Here is an 18,317-nt window from a genome sequence, read left to right on the forward strand (position 1 = left end):
AAGGCCCTCGAGAGAATGACATAATTTTGAACCAGTAGAATCGAAGGTGTGTCAGAAATGCCCAGGCCCCAGTTAGCATAAGAGCATGGCCTGCCAAACTAGCAACGAAGTACCCACTCCCTGACTCTGAGTACTCCGAGCTGCTTGTGGCCCATGGAGTGTTGATCATAAGGCAGCTTTGACCCCTTGTACCGACGGGGGCATAGATGGTAGCCAAGGCAGAGAGGGGGGCTCTGTCCACAGATGAAGACAGTACATGCATGCCTTCCAACCCTTTCCTCTGTTAGCTCACAGAGCCATTTATTTTATCCTTTGGAGGAAAACAGATGTGAGTGTGTGCATCTGGGCTTTAAGTGCCTGGTTTTATCGGTCACCCCCTTTCTATGACATCTTCAAACTATGTCTTTCTTGAAACCTGAGCCTAGCACTCAATACAGCACCAAGTTGTCAGTGCCAAGCAATTGTCACATCTTTTATAAAGGAAGTGTTGACTCAACCCAGCCCAGGAACCACCATCAATAGTAAAAGGTCTCCAGAGATGGGATGGGGCCTTTTAAGTTATTTACTTAGCAGTTGGTCTGGAACTTGAGCCAGAGTTGATCCTTCCTTCTTAAAAGAGAAATTCTTTCATTTATTCATATTCTTTCTCTTTCTCTCCCCTCCCCTCACTAACCCTCTTTTCTTCTCCCTCATACACACACAAACACATATCTATGCATCTTTTTATTCTGTATCCAAAGGATCTCATTTATCTTCAAACAGGATAATGTAACTTCTCTCCATATGGGATTGAGACATGGTTGTAAAAATAAGAAAAGTCCATCCTCACTCTTCAGTTGTATTGGAACATATCTCTGGAGCTGGCTATCAAGTAATCATATAGTGTTCTCTGGTGCAGTTTCCAAAGGGGATCCCATCAGTCATTCCAAATTTTCCACCGACCAACAATGAACAGGACAATAAACATTTTTGACTTTCTACAAGCAGTAATACCAGAGATTCATATTATAAGTTATGTAATCCAGCTCATATTATAATGATAATGCTCAAATGTGTAGTCTTGTACACTAAGGATTTATTTCTCTTCTTTTTTATGACAATTTAAAATCTAGATTCAGTGATTTACATACACTGGAAATCGGAAAAGCAAATGCCCTTTGGTGGTTGATTTCACAGCACTTTATAAGTTCTAATAAATTATCTTTTAATATGCTTGTTGAGACCTCAGTTGATTTGGGGGTTGGGGAGGATAGGTTTAATACTTTGCTCCAACTTTGTTCCCATAATCAGGATAAGGCCAGGGAATTATTGTGGCACAATCCATAACAATTCAGATCAAGGTGAATAATTTATACTAGTATTGCCTCTCCATCCCAGATATTTGAAGTTATTTTGCATATTTGCATTCATTTTGAGAAGAAAATTTGGAAGCCAGTTTGCACATAAGTCCATCTTGTATTCTCTCTTTGGTAGTTTGACTGAAATCACTTGTGTTCCTACAAGTTCCTAAGCCTTTTCTCCCTGTGCTGCTGTCTTTGAGTATCTTCTTTAGCAGGGCTCGGTATGAAATGCTGTAAGGTAGCTGGAGTTCATTACATGATTATTTAAGTTCATGTGCTCCACGTTGGGTCTAAAAAAAGATGTTGTACACCTAAATGACTTTTTTTCCCCCTTAAAACCAGTAAAATAATTGCAAGGATTTCACTAGCCAATTTTGAAATGTATAGAGCCAGCTCAGTAAACATTCATTGAAAACTTAGGTTTGAGTCCTATACTTTCTTTTGCTCAAGTACACTTATGAGAACATAAGAATAGTTTTGTGTGTGTGTGTGTGTGTTTTAAAAAGACACTAAATACCATCCCTTTTGCCAAAATGAGGAGTTCACTGTACAGATTCTCTGAGACTTGGTTATTTAAAAACTGAATACCTGTTCTCCAAATACTTGGTGAAATATGGTAAATAATTTTAACAAAGATTTGTGACTACGGAGTTTGCGTCATTTTGCTTTTGCTTTGCTTGCTCTTAGTCTCGAATGTCCCTAACCTTTCTCCTCTTCCCCACCGTGTCTTCCTCTGCACTCTTTTCCTTGTCCTCTACAGTTCCTCTGCCTGCCTTTCCAGGTAACAGCCGGACCCTTCTTTGCTGATCCGTTCATTACTCGGGAAACTCTGAAGCAAGCACTTAGACTATGTAGCAGTTCCCTTTTCTACATTAAAAAGCTGTAAGACTACCTCATGTGAAATAGTTAAGAGAACATATATAGTAGGAGGAGAGGCTTTTGCTCCTGCAGGCACCTTGCAAAGGGGACTATTTTTCTTATATGATATAAATGAAATCCTCACTCTGCCCACTTTTACACCTACGCATGTACTGAGCGTCTCCAAGGAGACAAGGAAACCCGGAGTCCAGTGATGGTGAATCCTCCTCAGAGACAGCAGGCTGGAGTCTCGGGCAACTCTCCCAGGCGTCTTGGCTTCCAGATGCCCCTCTCAGACAGCCTCTCTTCTGGAGGCTCTTCCAGGCAGGCTTTCTCGAACATGTCTCTCCCTTCACAGACGAAATAGCCTGTACATTACATCTGAAGGGTTGGTGGTGGTGAGTTCAGTAGGCAGAAGGCCTCCCTGGGACAAGGGGATGGGTGTCCTAGGGAGGTCGGACGGGAGGGTTCCATCTTTCCCAAGATCTTTCCTTTGTCACCCATTTATCTGTGCATCTGTTTCATTGCCTCCCTTTGTGCCTTTTAGACACAAAGGCACCGCTCAACCTTATAAAATGTCTAAAAAATACTCTTTGTTACAGTAGTACAGTTATGAGCTCAGTTTAGTGAAGTTGTCCTTTTAGAAGTACTACTCTTGCTGATTCGGCATTTCTAGGTGTCTCTTCATGAACGATCCATCTTCTTGACCACTCTCTTTTCCCGTCCCCCTGAGTTCAGTGCACAGGGCCCTCCAGGACATCCTACCTTTCCCTCATTCCGTGGTGTCACTGTAACATTTTTTGGAACTATGTACATTATTTTCTTATACGAATGAAGTCTTTACTTCTCTTTGAGAAACACATGACCATCCTAAGTCCATTATGCACACTTTCAAAGACTTCTAGTATCAGATCCTCTTGCTGTGGTGACCACATCTACCGGTGCATCTTCTTTTAGGCACAAATAATTAGTTACTATGTAGAAATTATTATTGATGTAATCCCCAAGAAATCCCATTCTGTTTCTAAACTCTAAGCACATCATTTAATGAACATTCTTGACATGTCTTGCACATGAACATTCTTGGTTCTCAGCCAAATTAACTCGAATAGCCTAACTTCTCGTGTGATTTTCTAGCACATTGTCTGCAAACTTCAGTCTTCTGTTGCTGATGCTGCTGCCCTCTTTGGAAAGGTGTGGCTATTATTTTTGACAGTAAATGTTCTCATGAGGGTTTCTTGATGACACTTTTTTTTTTTTTCTTACACAGTCTCTTCAGTTCACCCTCAGTATATCTTACCTTATTTGATCTTCCTTCTCACACACCTTTATCCATAGCGTGTTTCACCATTTAGCTTCTCCTCTTTATTTGGACTCAGAAGAGGTCAAAGTCTTAACTTTTGACTTGAGCTCTCAAGTTCCCCCAAGAAATATTGGAGGATGAAGGTCCCTCCAAAAAGAGCCCCATTGTTGTCTCCTAAATTTGTGTCTTTTGTCCAGGTCCTTCCTTGCTGCTCTGCCTTCCTTCCTCAGGGTCCTAGTCATTCATGGTCCAACTTATGTCACATTGATGGCAGGAATAAAGCATCTGCTTGGGTGGCTTGTGATGCCTAAGGAGCTGGCTACGACATTGACTCCATCTAAGAAAACGTAAACCAAATGTGGAAAGTTTCCCAACTTAGACTGGTGGGAAGTTTTGTTGGCTGTTTCATTTGCCTGGAAATGTGAAAGTCAGGATCCCATCCTAAATTGTACTTCCTGGAATCCTTTATGTGAAGGAAGCCCCGAACATGGGTACTCACACAAACGTGTTTCTTCCATTTTTCCTTCCAGGCACTTCAAGTGGCCAGACAGCTTCTCCTTCAGCAGCAACAACAGCAGCAAGTTAGTGGATTAAAATCTCCCAAGAGGAATGACAAACAACCAGCCCTTCAGGTGATAATTCTTTTTTGAAAAAACTGACATTATACACTATAAGCCATTGAGAAGTGGATTGTGTTGGGAGTTGCAAATCACGTATGAAAATCTTCTGCAGAAGGTGCATTTTTTGGTTTACCAGCAGAGGATGACATTTCGGAAAAAATGTCTATTCAACCAAGAGTGTGTTTGTTGGGAGGAAGATCTCCTAATGAGTTGATGTAATAGGATGAGTAGTTGCAGGTGTGGGTTGCTTAATAGGCACCATGTAGCACCAAGGAGAAAAAGTTCCTGGTACTCAAGATGGGTCACCTCATTCTCTCATGATGGGGCTGGAAATGCGATACCCACACACATAACTTTAGTGCAGTGGTTTTCAACTGGGGGTGATTTTACCCTCCCCCCACCCCACCAAGGGACAAAGGGCAATGTCTAGAGAAAATTTTTGGTTATCCCAGGGGGGGCATGGTGCTCCTGACAACTAAATAGTAGAGGTCAGGGATACTACTTAATTGGTCCTACACTGCACAGGAAGATCCCCCACAGCACAGAACCATTCGTCCCAAAGTGTCAATTGTATCAAGAACTGTTAGGAGGACTGAGGAAGATACAGTACTTTTACTATACCTAGTCATCAATATAATACATATTTTGTTCTTTAGTGGATGTTTTCAGAGTATTTCTGGATCATTAGTGAAAAATGGCAGGCAATTTTTATGTAAAGGTATCAAAAAAGACTGTTTTAGCAACTTCTGATTTCAGCCCTATTGGGGGCAGGGGCTAACAGAGTAGAAAAAGGAGTTCATAAAAATCTAATTTGGATTTTTGACTTGGAGTAGAAAATTGTAATAGAAAATTCAAAGAAACTTGATGGAGGGTGTTCGTGCTCACATCTGAGACAGGGCACTTGCAGGTACTACGTGATTCAGCTGCTTCCATAGCTCAGAGTGGGCATCCTCAAAACAGGAAGTAAAGATGAGTTTCTCACACTGGACATTTGGGGACAGAACTTGTAAATGGTAGCTGTTGGGTATAACTTGGCACCAGTGACTTTGACCATGAGGTCAACCCAAATTCCAGCTTGTGTTTACTTTTCTCAGATCAGAGTGAACCAACATCAGTTCCCAAATTATCCTGCAAAGATCTAACTGATGTTTGGGGAACAAGTGCTAGTTCTTCTACATCTACTTGGGAAGCCGTCACGTCTAGGGCAAGTTTGGCAGTAAAGTAACACTGGATGGGAACAGTTGGATGACCATGTGCATTGTTGACTAACACTTCCAAAACCAGTTAGTTATTTGGTAAGCCGTCATCACCAATCCATAGGCCTTGTCATGTGTGTAAGTGCTGGGGACATTTTTAATGAGATATAGTGCCATTGAGGTCCCATGTCAGGTGCTATAAGAAGTGCTTTGTTGTGCAGATGTCTTAAGAACAGCTCTGGAGGATGAAATATGACTGGGTTGACCTTTCAGCTGTGAGCTTATTTGTCAGGATTCAAATAAGTTGAAAGGATCAAACTGAACAGTTTCCGTAGTCAGACTGGGAATTGTGTTTCAGAGGTCAGCTGCAGAGGCCACATTGCAGATTCCAGAACATAGCCAATTGTTGGTACATATTAAAGTGTGGGGGCATCTCCTGCAGACAGAGACACAATTAAAATTCTAATTTATTAATGTATACAGGGAACCAGCCCAGCCTGTCACTCAGTGATTCAAATGACTGTCCATTCTTTTTGCCTCCCTCTTGGAGCTCTAACAGCCTTAAAAATACTGTGAGTCCTCTTGAATTTATCAGACCTCAAGTGCATTGGAAAAATGACAATATATTATTGGGGGGAGGTGGGAATCTTACACGTAGTAGAGCTTTGGTTAGGGATAATTTTAAAAAGTACACACATACACAATCTGTCTGATGCACTGCTCTTCAGTATTGAATATCATATGCAATTTTTTTATACTAGACTTATATTCCCTCATACTTGCTTTTTAAAGACATATGGCATTTTTAGGTAACTTCTTTTCCAAGATGAACGAAGTTGCTTTAGGGCTAAATATATGAAGTAAAGTTTCAGGGGATTTCCTTTGGAGGGCTCTTTTTCTTGCCCGTTATAAGGTTTTTAGCCACCAGAAGAGTATGATACAGAGAGCTTCATTTTTCTTGGCAAAGACCGTGTCAAAACCAACCTAACACATTCTGCTGAGCACTTCAGTCTGTATAAAAAGTGCGGGGCGAGGGGGCCATCTTGAACGCTGGTTTTGCTAAATAAGATGTTTTGAGTCCCTTCCTACCCCTCCGTGGGAGAGTTGACAAGCATAGAATTTAGACCAGCTTTAAGAGCTGATTGGGGCGGGGGGAAAATAAAGAGTTGGTTGACTGGCTGTATGTGTGCGTGCGTCATGTGCATCATAGACTGTGTCTTGTCAGCCGCCTGGTAGGGTCATGCAGATTCACCAGGCTTTATTAGGTTGGCTGGCCTTCCACAAACAGAGAGGAGAAATTACTAGCCTAGGTCACATGGTGTATACTACCTCCCTCTCAAAATACGTATGGAGACTCGGTGATTCACGGAAGGAATAACCTTCACATTTAAAGAGATCTCGCCCATTCCATGTCCTCGCTGGGGCGTCTCAGCCAGTGTGGCTCTGAAATGAAAGGGAACTCCTATCACAAACCTTAACAGTGTTCATTTCTGTTCTTCGTACCCTTCATAACCACACTGAGAGACCTATTTTAGCAAATTTCAGATATTCTGCATAGAGGAAGGCTTGACAGGGAAGAAGAATTTGATCTGCTGATTGCTTGAGGAAAAAAAAAAAAAAAGAAAGAAACCCAAATCCTCAAATATACTGTGACTTATATTTTAGGCATATCTCACACTTCTCTGCTTTATGTTTGGCAGCGTTCTCCAGTTTCACAGGCTGATGATAACAAACAAAAGAGAATGGAAAGTTAGAGGAGGCTCTAAGTGGTTACTCGATAGAGATCACAAAATGTAGTCAAACATCAGCAATTTGGACTAATTTCAGGAAGATGAGAGTAAATAAGAGAGAGGAACGCTCTCTCCAGATACACATGCAGAACTCAATCTGAGCTGGCCCCATTCTTGGGCGACGTGTGGTTTACATAATGCAGGCATTAATCGGGTATAGATATTGCTTTTGAAGTTCTTAAAAAACATTCTACTTAGTAACCTAAATTGCCCCTTATTTAGTCTCTGGAGTTGTCTTGCAAATTTTTTATGAATGATACAAATGAAAACTGAAAATTGGCCCCATTGTAAATTCAGGATCAGGAGGATCTGAATTTATTAAATGCAACTTGCTGAGCATTTCTGGATCAGCCTCAACGCACAGGGCGTCCTGCTGATGTTTATCCACATGAAACTGCCAAGGGTACAGACCCTGCCTTCAGGAGGCTTATGAGTTGTAAAAGAATTAACAAGGTTTTGCTGCAGAAAAAGAAAATTATATGTGGGTAAAAATAGTAGGCTTGCTTTTATAAATATTTATATGCTTCTGAAGATTGCTTAAACAAGTGAAATAAATGCTTAACGGTGCAGGTGTGCTCATAACCTCGAAAATGTGTAACTTTACTGGCTGAAGATTAATTTGTGAGTAGATGAGCAATTTTATTGATCGAATTTTGGAACTTTGACCACCGTTTCTGGGTAGTAATTCATTTTGGTTCTTTAAGCATTTTAGTTGTTGGCACGAGTACATAAACTGGAAGGAAATCAAATGACACATTTTCTCCTAAGAAAGTAAAAGTACATGTGTATTCTGGCAGCATGAAAGTTAGGAAAGAAAGTAAACCTTGTGTGTTGCTTACAGCGGAAAGCTGACCACAGTTTCAGGCCGTCTATAAAGAATTTGAACTTGAAACCAGTCATCGGAGATTTTCCCCTCCTGCCTATCCTCCCCCTTCCAAGGTTACATCATGTGGGAGCCCCTCATCCAGGAGGCCATTTCACTGGAAAGAAGGGTAGTGAAATCCACTGGAAGTGCGGCCGTGTCGTCCAGTTGGAAGCTCGGGATTATAATAAGGACTCCTGCTTGAAGCGGAGGAGGTTAAAGTACAAGATCCAGCAGGTGTTTTTTTTAGCATTTTTATTTGCAGTTATATAAAACGTGCTTTAGGCAGCATTTTTGCTTCGCATTAATGCCACATATAATCTTAGTACCCATATCATTTCCACGTTATTCACTAAGGAATAAATTGGTAAGAGGAAACCTTTAAAGGAAACTACAATTTTATGTTGTAGATAGTGAAATGGAATGGTTTTGAAATACTGACCCTTAAACAATATCCCTATGCACGGAATTAGTAAAGCGGATAATTCAGGAGAAGGAGGCAGATTTTTTTTTCTTTTCTTAAATGTCTGGAGTTAGCATTGTCTAGAATTGGCATCCCTGACCTTAAATTGATAAGAAGTGTCGAAATTTTGGTAACTGTTTAAGATGTCATTGTTAGCACATGACTTTGGAGAGTCCCAAAACCCTAAAAAATAAATCTTGATAAGAAACAATAAAATAGAAATGATGCTTTAAAAATGGCTATTAAGTCTTACAGATTACACACACCGTTAAAAGTATGATAGAAACAGTGACCCTGGCCCCTCAGAAAAAAACGCATCCACACACAGAATTTTGTATCCAGTTATAAGGGTTTCCTGAACCTCAAGAAATCCATCCTGTGACCCAGGTCAAATACTCGTGCTTTCAGAATTTTTTTTTTTTTTTTCTAAAATAGTATGTTTTGTCCTTGCCTCCAGATTTCTGATCTGAGCTGTAATGTAATGAATTAGCTTATTTTTGCTGTTTCAGCTTCAGCAGTATATAGGATGAGCCGGTGTCCCAGTCCTTCCAGGATATCCCTGGTCTATGGCTGGTGCCGGAGTGCATTTATTGACATTTCTCTTTTAAAGCATCCCAGTTTGGACATTTAATTATATGGTCATGTTACCAACATGCACCTAAGCATTAAAATTCCAGTGTGATGCTAATATTTTAAATGTAAGCATGTCACCATATGCATAGGTCACTATAGGCAAAGATAATTAATGTTTAGTTAGTGCTGAATGTGGACCAACCCCATAGCTGCCCTGTGATATAGGAACTGTCCTTAAACTGTGCTATGGATAAGGAAAAGTAACTCACAGAGGTTACCTGACTTGCCCCAGAGCGCACAGGCAGGTACAGCACCAGGGTGGGAAGCCAGGTGTTTTAGGACCACAGACGACCAGTATTGCCATCAGGAAGTTCACTGCAGCTTCTCCTTCCATGTACATTTCCTCAGTAGCTACGGAGCGCCCCGTTTGCCACCAAGAAGCAAATTATTTTTCCATAGCATAAGCAAAAATAAAACCAAACCACCAAAAACCAATTCCACTGTAAATATCAGGATTTCAGTTAAGGGGACTAAGATCTGTGTCGTTATCCTAATTGTCACCTTGTCTGTGTGTGCGTCTCAGAGGTGAGCAACAGCAAAGAAAAGTTATTTGTCATGCTCAAGTCTGAAGTGCTCTTACGAGCTTCCATGTGTTGGAACCTGGAATGGTATGTTATAATCGTTGTTGGGGCTAGGAGGTGGGGAGGGACAGGGGAAAAAAACATACTTGACTGGTCAAAAATGTGTAAATTGCTGACAAAATGACACATGTAATTAAGAGTGCTCCTACCATTTTACCTTGTGGTTTACACCTCCAGTGTTGAAAAAGAGAGCGACTCCCACCTCACTAATTACCATTATCACTGAAATGCTAGGGTTGGAGTCATTAAGCTCCATGTGCATTTAATTAGAGGAAGGCTGAAATTGGATTTAACTTATTACTTTTTCATGGATCACTTTCTTGTCATCACTTCAAATTGGATTGCAGCCCCAGGTAACTAATTATGAGAGCCACAGGATCAAGAGTGAAAAAAAAAGGTAATTAGGAATAACACTGTCGGACCCTTGCTGGTCGTCCACTTGCGCTTCGGAAAAAAAGAAGGGGGAAAAAAAAACCCAAGCCGTATTTTGTAGTCTTACAGATTAGGGAGTTAGAGGTGTGCCTGGTTGTGGGGCATCATGGGAGTCCGTCACCACCCAGAGTGGTTTTCTATGATACACAACTGAGTTGAAGACGTTGAACCGACATGGTTCCGCAGTCAGCTCCTTAATACCTAGATTAAACTTGTAAAAGCAACAGATTGGTTGTAGGTATGAGGCATCTCAACAACTGTGTAGTCTGGGGGCCTCACATATATGATTACAACAAAGCTGTCAAGATGCCTCTGAGCCAAAGTACAGAATATTTTTAAGTACAGGGAGTTAGAATTTAATGAACGTATTAATGTTCCAGAAACATCATTCATATCTGACAGGAAGACGTATCAGTCAGCACAACAGTAAGGCTTAGGGTTTGTACATCGGGAATTTTTGTCAAAGTTTCCAGCAGACCGTAATATTCAGACCATTTACTATGCTTCTAGTTTGTTCCCTACCCCACCCCAGTGTTGTGGATAGGCTTGCTGAGGTTCTGTTTCTCCTTCCGCCCCCATCGAAAATACTTTAAAACAAATTATATTGTTTCCATGTGCAGAGCAGAATTCAGAACTGCAAGCAATCAATTTTATTGACATCGTCTGAAAAAATGTTGGTGACAGTTCGAGGATGTGAAAGGGTTGGATTTTTAAAGTCGCCAGTACTAAGTGGCCAAAAAAAGAAAAAAGTTGTGTTTTGTTTTTTTTTTGAAATGTAATCTCATTACTCAAAAGAAGTCCTGTGAGTTAGACTCTCCCAAGAAGGTATTCTTCTTTGATAGACTGTGATAGCATAATGAGAAGACTTGTTATCAAGGCTCTTGGTTTCCTTAAAGGGAGAGAGAAAGCTTCCCAGAGATGTGAATCACCGAGGAAAGATGGCTGGAGTTTCTTAAGTTGTTTAAAATTGGTTTTAATGTTCTGTTAATGTAAGCAAATAATCATGATTCAGTCTTGGGTGACTTTCAAACCTGGGTAAGTGGGACTTGCTTGTTATTTTTTCGGGACTATAGGGAAGTAGAGACCATGATGTGCCTACCTGACAAGACGCCACCACATTATTATTCCCCAAGTGATAAAATGCTCTTCCTGGAATTATGAGTCCTTTTCCTTTGTGAATCTTCAGAGCAAAATCTCAGGAACCAAAATAGTCATCATCAAGTCTAATGCAGAAAATTAAAGCTTTTTTTTTTTTTTTGAACATCTTAAGTTGATTTAGAATTTTTGTACACAATATTCGTCTGTGGTTGAAAGGGGGCACGCCGAGGTCAAGTGATGTAGTGTTTTCCATTTTTCCATATGAGTCTCACAGTGTGTGATAAAAGCAAACTCCTTTATTTTGTAAGTCTGCAGGAATTTCTGATGAAGTGCAGAGGTCACGTTCCCTGTCAATTTGAGTAGCCAGCATTTTTTAACTACTGTTTTTTTCTTCCCTTTTCTGTGTCTTTTCTTCCCTGCCCCCACCCCACCATAAACCGTGGCACTTTTCTGACACATGCACAGTGAAGTCTTCCAATCTGAAACTCATTAGCACACAGCATTGGACCCTGTCCAGTGGTTAGAAAATTTCCTGAAGCCTAGAATAACAGCATTTGGTGTAAGCACCACGGACCAGCAGTGACAATGGGGGTAGTCGCGCTCCCCTGGCGCCCTGCCCGGTCGGGAGAGCCAACTGACCGTGCAAGGCAGTGAGACAGAGGTCGTGCATATCGGATGGGCTCAAAAAGTTCGGTCCTTGGAGAACTAGGCTTCCGAAATCACAAGGCAGTATCTTTTCCCCCTATGCTGATTATTTCATTTGGTTTAGAGGTATTTATCAACATGAGCTGCAGGAACGTGAAAGCAAACCATTAGAGAAATACGATGAACACCCATTTCTACAAAATAACATTTTCACTTCTGTAGCTATTGGGTAGTACAGAACCTATGGAGTTAATGAATTCATTCAGACTTTATTCATTGCACCTCACTCTCTCCAGGTAACATGACCAAGATGAAATCCTCATCCTCACATTAGAAAAATTACCCAATTCACCGTGGGTTAGGACAACTTGAGCCGAGTTTTCAAGCAGGAAACGGAGTCCCACAAATGCAGTAGTAATAATATTAAATAGCAAGCACATAGGCTGAACTTTCCAGCAGCCGGACAACTATGGGGGTTCGACTCCAGTACTATTCCCATTTTACAGATGAGGAATGGAGGGCACAGAGAAGTTAACTTGCCCGGGGCCAAACAGCCATTGAGTGGCCAGGCTGGGCTTGCAGCCCAGATAGTCTGGCTCGAGACTCTGTGCTCTTCTCCGTTCCATTCTACCGATTCTCCCTGAGCTACTGCCTGGGCCTAGCGAGCAGGGGACAGCGAAAGGAACAGAATCAGAGTTGCTGATGCCTATGGCTTGTCACTAACCACTAGACCACACTGTCTCCTAATTTGGACATATGTTTATGGGCATATTTGAAAAATAGTGCTTGTAATTGAAATATGCACTTTCTAAAGGGAAATGACGCTTGGGAAAGAGAAGAAAGGCGGGTATTACTCAAAGTCTGCAGACAACTCTGCAAGTAATTGTCTAAAGGCAGCCGTTGAAATTGAGAAGCAGTTTGGAAAATGTACAGTTTGGGAAATTTGTGTACCGATGTAATTACGGTAGTTGTGAGTTGATGTCATGCCTAGTAACAGTTTTTGTATTGCTTGGGCCTTTGTTACTGAGCTGTGATATCATGAGCAAACTATTATAAACATAGCATGGATATAGCATGCTTGTGTAACAAAAGATCGGGAACTTTTATTAAGTTTGTTTTCCTTGTCATATTGTAAAAATTTATTATGTGTACTGTGTATATTAGAAACAGATTCGGGTAATTCTGTCTAAATGAAGTCATCCCGGCTATTTCCAGACTGTCTGTTTTTGGTTGTGAATAATTTTCATACATCAGATGGTTGTCATATTTAGTCGCTCTCAAAATTTTAAAGAGAACATATCCCATTTTGAACTTGGGGTGGACTTCAGCCGCCCCTGCTGTTGCGATTGTTTTGAGTTTGAAATTACTGCCCAGTGAATTATGGAGACTGAGCACTAGTCATTTCTAAAGGGTCTAGGCCTGCTCCCTTCTATTCATAACTTCTCCCCCTTCATCAAAAGAACAGATTTTTAACTACTTAAGTAGTCGAATTTAAAGCTGCCAGCGCACAATTGGGCAAAGACTACCAGCCCTTGTCCTTTTATGTTACATCCCATTGAGGAAATTTGGTAAACATTCAAGCAGACAGAGCCCAGCTTTTATCGGTGTCGAATGGTAGAATGTGGATTTTAAATGGGTCGTTCAAAAACTTCGGATGACTCAATCCTTCCCCGTTACTCTCCTTAGCTCCTTTTGCTTACCAAGCTTTTACAACCTGAATATTCTGCCTGCTGCTTCAACTTTTTTTTTTTTTTTTTTAACCAGCCATTTTCCTTCCTAACCTCCCCCGTCTCTGGCTTTTTTCCTCTTCATTTTCTTGAAGTTTATTGTCACTAAATTCAGCAGCCAGGTCTCCATCCTCCCCTCAACCTGTCTGACTTCCTCGTAGCTAAGTCATCCTCTGGTTAACTCAGCTTTCTGGAAATGGCTTTCTTTCAAAGTTCTTCAAGTCTGGGCCCACCCCACCCCACCGTACCCCACCCCCCAGGCCCCAGGCTGTTCTGTTTCCCAGTTCTTGTCCAGAAGGCAAGTTCATTCCTTTCCCAAAGTTCCCTTCCTTTGCTCTTCTCCAATGGTGTGTATCCATTGGCTTTGCCCATCCTGTTACCTCTACACCCATGAGGCCACGCCTGTTTGTACCCCTTCCTAATTGCCTGTCTGTGGCTCTCTGCTCAGCATGACAGCAATTGCAATTATCTCTAATTCAACTGATCACTTTTGTCACCAGGCTCTATTAGTCAGAGTCATGAGTCATCATTGACTTATTAATCTCCTTCATCCTCACCACATTATCCATCATCAGATCTGCCATTTTTCCTTCCACTGGGTATCTTCTGTCCATTCCTTTCTCCGTGTTTCCCCTGCTGCTACCTTGTTCCAGAGTTCAGACCTTCGGTTGGCACATGCCTACATTTTGGCAAAGAATGCTAGTCTATCCTCCTCTGGCCCCTCAGAGCATCTCTTGTTGTTCATGCATATCTCCTATCCTCCTTATTGCTTTCAGCTTTCTCTAAATGCTATTCAAAATCCTATTCAAAAACTTCCAGCGGCCCTCTCTTATCTACCATACCAAGTGTAAATCCTGCTGCTTTCTGTCTCGTTTCTTAGTATTCTAGCTTTGGATTAAATCAGATGTCCTGAGAAGGTTGTAGTCTTCTTACTGGGGAGGGGGGAAGAGGGAAATTCAGAACCATGATTCCTTCTGTCAGGAGGAGAGTACAAGCACAGTCCATGTGATAACATTTCAGAGTCCCCAGAATCCAGGTTTGTAAATATTGCTTATTCTATCACGTACCAGTTAGACAGAAGACTCTGGTGATTAAATTGTGTGTTGAGTTTCATTCCAAGAGAATTATATCTCTGTTTTCTTCAAAAGGAAACTAAAAGCCATGTGATATGCTATGCTCTCCCAGATCTAAATTCTCTGCTATGTTGTCCCATGCTTCTTTTTCATTGCTATCTACGGCTGCAGCCTAGCGGGTTTCTTCTCATCTTCTCTGGACATAGGATCCACAGCCAAGACATTCCTTTGTTTGCATGCGGAAGAGCTGCCTAATCAGACCTAATGAAGCCCCTTTTAATAAGACATTGGTGAAATTATGTCTGGGTGGTTCTTTATTTGGTAGCATAAAGGAATTGTTACATATTCTAGAAACAGAATTGGGGGTCTGAGCCACATAGATGAAGAGGTTTCATTTGATCTAGGTGCCAAGTGGTCTTGCCTGGAGTGCTGTTTGCAGGGTTCTAGGATTAGGATGGCCTCTGCAATCAATTGCCATGATTGATTAGCCATGTCTGCCATGGGCACCGCAGTTGGGAGTGGTGATATGGGTATCTTCTACTCGCCAAGCTTGATGTAGACTTAACTGATATAGTCTCTTGATCGCATACCAGAGTAGAGAGGTACTTGGGATTTTTTTTTTTTCCCCCTGGGAAGCTTGATAGATTCAGTGGTAACCATGTACTTTGTGGTCTCCCCTATATACTTACCTAAGACTGAGCAAATCGTATTCTTATCCTGAAACTATACCTAGTCACGGTCAAAACTGAGGTGTGATGTGCCTTTTAAGGCACAGGATCTTGTACAGTGGCTCACCACGCTGGTCAGCAAGGTGGTGGAGAGTTTCAGAGATTTGTGTTTCAGAACACTGTGCGAGGGGGCACATCGTGATTAATAGCGTGATTTCTGATGTGAGGCTGCCTGGCTTAAGTCCCAGCACCACACATAAACTGCTATGTGACCCTGGAGAAATAGCTTAACCTCTCTGTTTCCGTTTTCTCATCTAGAGAGTAGAGCTGATTACCTCACCTACCTGAAGGCGATTGTGAGGATGGAGTAATTAGTGCATGAGAAGTGCTTGCGCAGTGCCTGGCACATAGTAGATTCTCAGAAAAGTGAGCTCTTCTCATAAGTATGTAAACTCTTTTTTAAAGGGAAAATGAATACCTACTAAACTCGACATTAGATTTTAATTGCCTTGATACCAGTCCCTATCCAAGCATACATTGTAACAGGGACTGTCCTCTTGCCCCGTAGTCAACTTGCAGTTAACCAGTCTTGATGGGAAGATGTCAAGCCCCTAATCTCTAATATAGGGATAACCAGCGTGTCTATCCTATGAAGTTGTTAAGAAGATTAACTGAGTTCCTGCACCGAAGTAGCCTAAAACAGTGCCTGGCACACAACAGGCGCTTAATAAATGTTAGCTGCTGCCGTTATCCCTGCTACTGCTGTCGTCGGCATTATCCACATGGAGCATGGTTTTCCTCAGTGTGTCAATTTTGGCATAAATGAGGGTCATGTTCTTCTGAAACTCCTCTCCAGGTCATTCTTTTGTCCTTGTTTTTCCAGAATTGTATATGAATTGAATGCTAGGTCATCTTAACAGCCAAGGAATTAATTCCTAATCTGAAATGTAGAAGCTGTGCCATTCTGCAGCTGCCTGGCACAGGGTCGGCAATCTGTAGGTCTCTCTTTCCTTCATGAATTAGTGAATGCATGTGTGATGAATGAATGAATGAGATAGTGAAATGTCTAAGCCAAGAAGGACAAAAAATTGGTGCTGCTTGAGGGGATGAGGCTGCAGGCCAGTTCCAGGTTCACAGATCTTACGGAACCTTTCAAGACTGGAAAGCATTGAAAGAATCCAGTGTCCTTCCTGCCCAGATCTTCCACTGGGTCAGTGACATGAATCCTGCCAAGTATGGAATGAAAATCACAAGACTCCTGCAGTGCTGTTTGACCGCCCTGATGTTCTGTGCTTGCCTTTGTACACTCGCTAATCTGTTTAAGGTATAATATTAATGGCATAGAACTTTAATTCATAAGTATAGACAATTAAAGGAGACCAAAGGCAAAGTACAGAAATGATTTGGTGTCAAGATTAAGTTCAGTGAAGCATAGCGAAGATGGAATAGATTATTACAAGAACTTGGAGGCGGATAGAAAATCTCCCGAAATCTCTCATTTTGAAAGGAATTGGTTTACTTGATTATTTGCAATACTATCACACTCAGGAAAATCTAAGACAAATGAAAGCAAAACACAGTTTAATTGAGCTATTATTTTGCAGACTTTGGCTTGGTTTCAGACAGTCTAATCAAATTGCGCTTTGCTCGAACAACTAATGTTAAATGCAGCCTACCAACAGATGTTTAGAAAGAGTCTAATTGGAAAATCTACATCCTGGATTTAGTCTGTCTCGTTGGAAAAAATAGCTGCAAATTTATATTTTCGAGGACGACACGCAGTGACAAGCATTTCCAGAAAAGATAAAGTTTTCTTCAAGGATGCCTGGTGCTTGGGTAAAATTATCTTGAATAGTCAAAGGTGGCACTCTGGAAATTAAATTTCTTGGAAATTCTCCAGCTCTGTGCCATATAGAGCTGTACAGAGAAATCTCCTTTATCATGTTACGTCACCAGAGTCCTGTTACAATCCCTGGATCGTGTCAGGGGCCCGTGTGCTCTAATTTATAATGAGCCCTTGCAAGTCATGCAAGGCACATACTGATTGATGACATGTAAAGGTGCTGTCAAGGTGGCCAGGTAATGAAGTTGACCTTCCTCTGTCGTCTCAGTTTCAAGTTTGTACATATAAAGAAACTATTTCACCTGCCATATTTGCTTGGAACTTTTCATTAAATCTACAAAGGGAATTTGGCTTAATAGTTAACTCTTTCTTCCTTTAGACCAGGGGTCAGCACACTTCTCCTGTAAGGCCCAAATAGTGAATATTTTGGGTTCTGTGGGCCATACTGTTGCTTCGGCAATATTTACTCTGCAAAAGCAACCATAGACAATACATAAATAATGGGCATGCTATGTTCCTATAAAAATGTATGTGTGGACACTGAAATTTGGATTTTGTGTAATTTCACATTCCACGAAACATTCTTCTTTTGATTTTTTTTTTTTTCCAACTCTTTAGAAATACAAAAACAATTCTTAGCTCAAGGGCTATGCAGACACAGGCAGTGGACCGGATGTGGACTGTAATTTACGGACCTCTATTTTAGATGACCAGATAGGATCTTGCAGCTCGTTCATTGAATGAAGTTACCTGAGTGACAGGGCTAGTGAGGATTGCCATATAGCAGTCATTTACCAAGCTCTGCACCCTGACGTGGGATGGGACCTGCATCTGCGTGGAGGAAGGGGCATCTTTTCCTAACTTGCACAGTGGTGCCCCCCAACACTCAACTTTTCTTCTTCTCTGTCTTCTTAGGCTGACATCTGTCTACACAGTGCTATCAGTGGGTGTGAGGGTGAAACTAGTAATTTTTTTTGAAATTCAGGGAAACGGACTTAGCTGGCAGGGCCTTCGTTAGTCCAGACCACATACTTGTGTGAAATTAAGGAAAGCACGCTTTCAAGACACCTTACTGCCATCCGTCAGGGTATTTTCATGATATATCTGACTTTGTCTGTCAGAAGAACATCTTTTGATCTGGAGATCCTTTCTCAATCATTACATGGATCTGAGATGTCTACAATG

General features: G+C 41.4%; 1 protein-coding gene across 10 annotated transcripts in view; it reads left to right on the forward strand.

The window, feature by feature from the left end:
• Window positions 1–18,317, forward strand: part of FOXP1 (forkhead box P1) — a 490,351-nt gene that overhangs the window by 335,771 nt on the left and 136,263 nt on the right. For all 10 annotated transcript variants that reach the window (XM_078076030.1, XM_078076044.1, XM_078076039.1 and 7 more), the window contains one exon: window positions 4,032–4,133. In XM_078076030.1, the coding sequence (XP_077932156.1) occupies window positions 4,032–4,133 (102 nt within the window). The remainder of the gene's footprint in view (window positions 1–4,031; window positions 4,134–18,317) is intronic.

Source organism: Halichoerus grypus, chromosome 1, assembly GCF_964656455.1.
Source record: "Halichoerus grypus chromosome 1, mHalGry1.hap1.1, whole genome shotgun sequence".
NCBI lineage: Eukaryota > Metazoa > Chordata > Mammalia > Carnivora > Phocidae > Halichoerus > Halichoerus grypus.